The sequence below is a fragment of the Phacochoerus africanus genome, chromosome 6 (assembly GCF_016906955.1).
Source record: "Phacochoerus africanus isolate WHEZ1 chromosome 6, ROS_Pafr_v1, whole genome shotgun sequence".
NCBI lineage: Eukaryota > Metazoa > Chordata > Mammalia > Artiodactyla > Suidae > Phacochoerus > Phacochoerus africanus.
In genome coordinates, this window is record NC_062549.1 from 91,151,633 (window position 1) to 91,156,594 (window position 4,962).

Consider the following 4,962-nt stretch of genomic DNA (forward strand, 5'->3'; position numbering starts at 1 on the left):
GGTGGCACCTCTCTGCATCTCCCATGCGGAACTCACAGAAGAACGGCCATAGCCAGACAAAACTGAATGGAAAATTCTGGAACACAAATGGAATTTAATTTATAAGTTATTTAGTCATATCAAGGTAGGGATTAAAGGTGACTCAGGTCACATTTCAGTATTCCTTCTGTTCTTTAAATGTCCTTGGAAACCCGTTCTTTCTAAATAAGAGGAAGTACCATGAATACCTATACCTAGAAAGTCTTCATGTTGCTTTCTGAAGGTGACTACATGTTGGTGCTTTCTAGTGAAGGTGGGAGAAAATCTCCCTCTCTCTCTCTCTCTCTCTTTTTTTTTTTTTTTGGTCTTTTTAGAACTGCACCCACGACGTATGGAAGTTCCCAGGCTAGGGGCTGAATTGGAGCTGCAGCTGCTGGCCTACACCACAGCAACGCAGGATCCAAGCCGTGTCTGCAACCTACACCACAGCTCACAGCAATGCTGGATTCTTAACCCACTGAGTGAGGCCAGGGATCAAACCCTCGTCCTCATTGGTACTACTCGAGTTTGTTACTGCTGAGCCACGATGGGAACTTCAGGGGAAAATCTTTTTTTAATCTTTACCCTAACTCAAGTCTAAGTTAAGGTATATCTCAAACTCTAGGAGACCTCATTGATTTAACTTCAAATGTCTCCTCAGAGTTTCCAATATAAAACACAGAGAAAGCAGCAAGCCATCTCATCAGGGAAAAGTCTTTTATAGACATTTCTGGTAAGACTAGCCCTGGGGCCATGTCACTGAATGCTGACCTACTTTATTGTATCTGATGTCTGCTTCTTTGTCCATCCTTGGTGAGTGGACACATGAATAAGAAGTAATCGCTTGGTTATCATTCTGAAGCTGTCTTTCTGATTTCCCTTGGTTTCATGCTCCATTATCCATGGCAAAGCCTGCCTTATTTCTCATACACTGCCAAATTCTCTTTGGTGTCCTTGCTTCTCTGAGAAGGGTTTTCATAGCTCTTGAGGATATGCTAGTCAGTATGCTTCATGGTTTTCATAATAATGAAAATAACTAATAATAACATCTGACAGTTATTTTGTAGTGTTATAATTAGGATGCCAGTAGCTATACTAACAGTTGTACCTGAAAGAGGTAAGTGGGCCACCAGGTTATGGGAGGCAGTGTCATGATAGAGCATAAGTTACATCTTGTATGAAGTGGGGATCCATGGAAGGATTTCAAACTAGGATTTCATGTGGGCAGTATATTTATGTTAGGACGGTATTATGAATATCAGGCATTGTAATGGTACCACTAGGATTTTTGAGAAAAAGTCATGTTTGCTTTTACCCAAAATGATTCTAGACTCTTAATACAGTTTTAGTGTTTCACTCCTACTGCTTATAGGTTCCTCCCCCCGCCCATTACTCATTATCAGGTTCTCAACTATTGCTTGCTTTATCTCGTTATCATCTCCTAGGCATAACCTCAGACCTCATTTTGATTTTGTAGCTAGAAAACTAAATGGAAGGATGTTTATTGCAACTCCACACACAGTTCAATTTTGAATTGTTAATACAGTGAATATTAGCAGCTTGTAAGTGTCGCTTGTGCCCCCTCATTGAGTTCTCTAGCTTTATGATAAATCTTTTTAGTTACTTCAAAGTACCTCATCCCTCTGCCACCATAATTTTCAACCTGATTTTTCTGGATGATGAAATATCAATTTCCAAATAAGTAGCTATAAGAGAAAATGTTTGGGATTACGAGCACTGAACAAGTGCAGGGGGGCATAATACATTTTAAAATCAGGCACACATAGAGACAGGAAGTTCAAAGAGTAAGGAACTTCAGATGTAGGATTTAGTATCCGGTTGCCTTGAGCAGAGCTCTTGCATGTTGGTTGTTTTCATTTTCAAGTCCTCTTGTTGATTCCAGACCTCAGCTCCACACCCGGGGCTTGATGACAACATATCCATTCATTTCATAGTTCAGTGCCTGCCAGTCCAGGAGGGTGGGATGGGGGAAGGACAAACCCTGATATACGAGCTGGATCTCATTTGGAGACAACACAGAGCCCCACATGTACAGATCCCCAATCTCTCCCACAAAGGACTGGGTCTTATCAAACCCTCCTCCATAGCTGTCCTGCTCCTGCCCCAGGACAATCCTGGGATAAGCTCCAACAAAGTAACCCTGCCTCAGGCCCTTTTTCACCAGCGGCTCTCCATTGATCCAAAACTCAGCAATGCCTGTGGAAGACTCCCAGCTGGTACAGATGTGCACCGGCCTGGGGAACACCTCCCTAACTTTGAAGGTAACTTTGTTTTTTCCAATGTATAGACTGTACTCTCCAATTCTATGTTTAAAAACCAGGAGCTCATTGTCCTTGCCCTGGAGGTTATAGGAGAAGAGGCTGTAACCACGAGAGAGGTCACTATAGGCTCGAAAACACAAGGTAAAGTTCTGCAGAGGTTTCTCCAGCTTTGTGATCAGTTTCACATGGTCAGTGGCAGACTCTCTAGGGAACACAAACACCTTCCCCGTGAGGTCTGTGGAGAGAGAAGGAAATATGAACCTTCACCATAAATGCAGGGGAAAATAAGTCACATTCAGTCTTTTTTTCTCATCTCACTTTCCTTGACCATCCCCTTACCTCGGTGAGCAAAGGCTTCTGGGAGACTGGCGAGGACAGAGACCCAAAGCAGCAGCCTGTCCATGTTCTTGACCTGGGCTATTACAGCAGCAGCGGGGACCCGGACAAGGGTACAGATAGCACAGTGGTTGTTCACCCAGCTTCCGGAAGTCACATTCTTAGACCTTAGGCTGTTGGGAGTTTATATGCACCTCTGGGTAAGGAGGGGCTGTGGAGAGCACCAGTAATGTGTGAGTGATTTTGCAGGCCTGCCCCCTGATGCTAGCAGTCAGTGGGGCACTGGTGAGGAGGGAAGGGCTAGGGAAAAAAAAAATCAATGAGAGTTATTTATCACAGATAGGGGCCCTGCCAGAGTTTTGGCTCCTCTGTCTGATGGCCTCATGTCTTCTGTTTGTGGACATTTTGGAATTCTGTTTTCTGCTGAAGACTCCAAAAAGTCTCTTCACCTTTGACTAATTCAGTATTGAGTAACAGGTTCATGACTTTGCTAAGGGGAGTGAGCGAGAGAATTAAAGTATGTACTTGCTGTTTCCTTGAAGCCTAGTATTTTCAGCTACTATTTCTCAGTTCTTTTTCTTCTTTTGACTCTCCTGGTGTTTCCTTGTGCCAGACGTATTTTCCTGGTAACCTGCTGGCTGTCCTCAGGGATGTCAGCATCTCCTGGGTTTTCCTCTCTTCTTCTGGAGTCCCTACCACGGAAGGTTCATTGACAGGAGTCTCTGGTGATGACCCCATGAAGCCATTACACCCACGTTTATTCAATAATTTCCAAGCACTACACTAGGTGCTGGGGCTTCAGTGGGACCTCCATACCCTTTGCTCCTCCTTAAAATGGTACACTATTAACCACCACTCAAACCTTCTCTGACCCTAAGATATCAAACTCTCCTTTCTAGCTGCATTATTTTCCTTTTTTCTTATCCCTAAATTCTATAGTGTCTTCACCCTATTGTCTCCTGTTTGTTCCCTTTTCTCTCAACTCACGGCAGACCTTTTGATCAGGCTTTTCAATGACATGACATCTGCCAAAGAATTTCCTTTCTCTATCATTGTTCAAAAGTGATCCTTCTAATCCTCAACTCTGGGCAGGCCCCAACTCTAATTTTTTCTAAGCTGAATTCCAGGGGGTAAAACCTTATATGTCTTATTGGACAGTAAGAGCGAGTTGGAGTTGGGATTATGCATCCTCTTGCCTCCTAACTGAATGCAGATCCTTCAGTGTGGTAGCCAGTGCCATTCACAATCTGCCTCCATTCTGGGCTTAACTTCTTAAAAACAATTTATTAGAGTGTAGTTGGTTTACAGTGTTTTGCTCTACAGCAAAGTGACCCAGTCATGCATGCATATACATTCCCTTTCTTATGTTATCTTCCATCATGGTGGGCTTAACCTCTTAAACCCTGCTTTCTGGTCAAATGCCTCTAACTGTTGCATCCCATACGTGCCTGATAGTCCTGATTTCCTTATTTCTATTCTTTGCCTTCATTTCATCTTGAATTTTCCATATCCGTCTGTTTCTTAAAATCCTGACCATTCTTCAAAATCAATTTCTAAAGTGATTCACGTCATGAAGGGTTTTCCTGATATCTCAATTAGACATTATTTTCACCTCTTTCCAGCTCCCTCTGAGGTTAAGACCAAGACCAAAGACTTTGGAGTAGAATTTACTAGTGGTTGAATATTGCGAAGGCCACTCAGCCTCTCTGAAACTTGGCTTCCTTTTCTGCAAAACAAAGATAAAACTATCTACCTCCTAGTGTTCTTGTGAGAATAAATCAGAGTCTGTAATATGCATAAACTGTTTGGAATAATGGGTGGTTATCGTGACTGTCACTTTGGAGGTTTTATGAATATCACTATTGCCTCTCTCATAGATATTAGCATATTTATTTTTCTCTCAAAAATTTTTTATTCTTGATTTCTAATGTTCTGTCAATTTCTGCTGTACAGCAATTATCTTCTCTTTCTCTCTCTTTTTTTTCTTTAGCGCTGTACCTGTAGCTTATGGAGGATCCCAGGCTAGGTAGGGATTGAATCAGAGCTGTAACCAGTGGCCTACACCACAGCCACAGCAATGCCAGATCCAATCTGTGTCTGTGACCTACACCACAGCTCATGGCAGCACCAGATCCTTAACCCACTGAGCGAGGCCAGGGATTGAACTTGGGTCCTCATGGATACTAGTCAGGTTCGTTATCACTGAGCCACGACAGGAACTCCACAACTGTCTTCTCTTGAAGCTCAACATTAGGTCTTATTCATTTTTAGATCACCCATTTTACTTCATTACTTCTGCACATAAAGGGAGCCCAGCATATACTTG

General features: G+C 42.8%; 1 protein-coding gene across 1 annotated transcript; it reads right to left on the bottom strand.

The window, feature by feature from the left end:
* Positions 1–327: 327 nt before the first annotated feature.
* Positions 328–2,788, bottom strand: APCS (amyloid P component, serum). Its single transcript, XM_047782991.1, has 2 exons — positions 2,640–2,788; positions 328–2,535 (listed from the first exon to the last, which is right to left on the bottom strand). The coding sequence occupies exons 1-2, from the start codon at positions 2,701–2,703 to the stop codon at positions 1,925–1,927; spliced, it is 675 nt and encodes a 224-aa protein (XP_047638947.1). The 5' UTR covers positions 2,704–2,788; the 3' UTR covers positions 328–1,924.
* Between the last annotated feature and the right edge of the window lie 2,174 nt (positions 2,789–4,962).

Bases quoted from the DNA above. Each gene is read 5' to 3' on its own strand.
- APCS (XM_047782991.1), bottom strand. From the start codon at position 2,703: ATGGACAGGCTGCTGCTTTGGGTCTCTGTCCTCGCCAGTCTCCCAGAA. The intron at 2,536-2,639 runs GTAAGGGGATGG...CTCTCTCCACAG, and splicing joins AGAAGCCTTTGCTCACCGAG to ACCTCACGGGGAAGGTGTTT.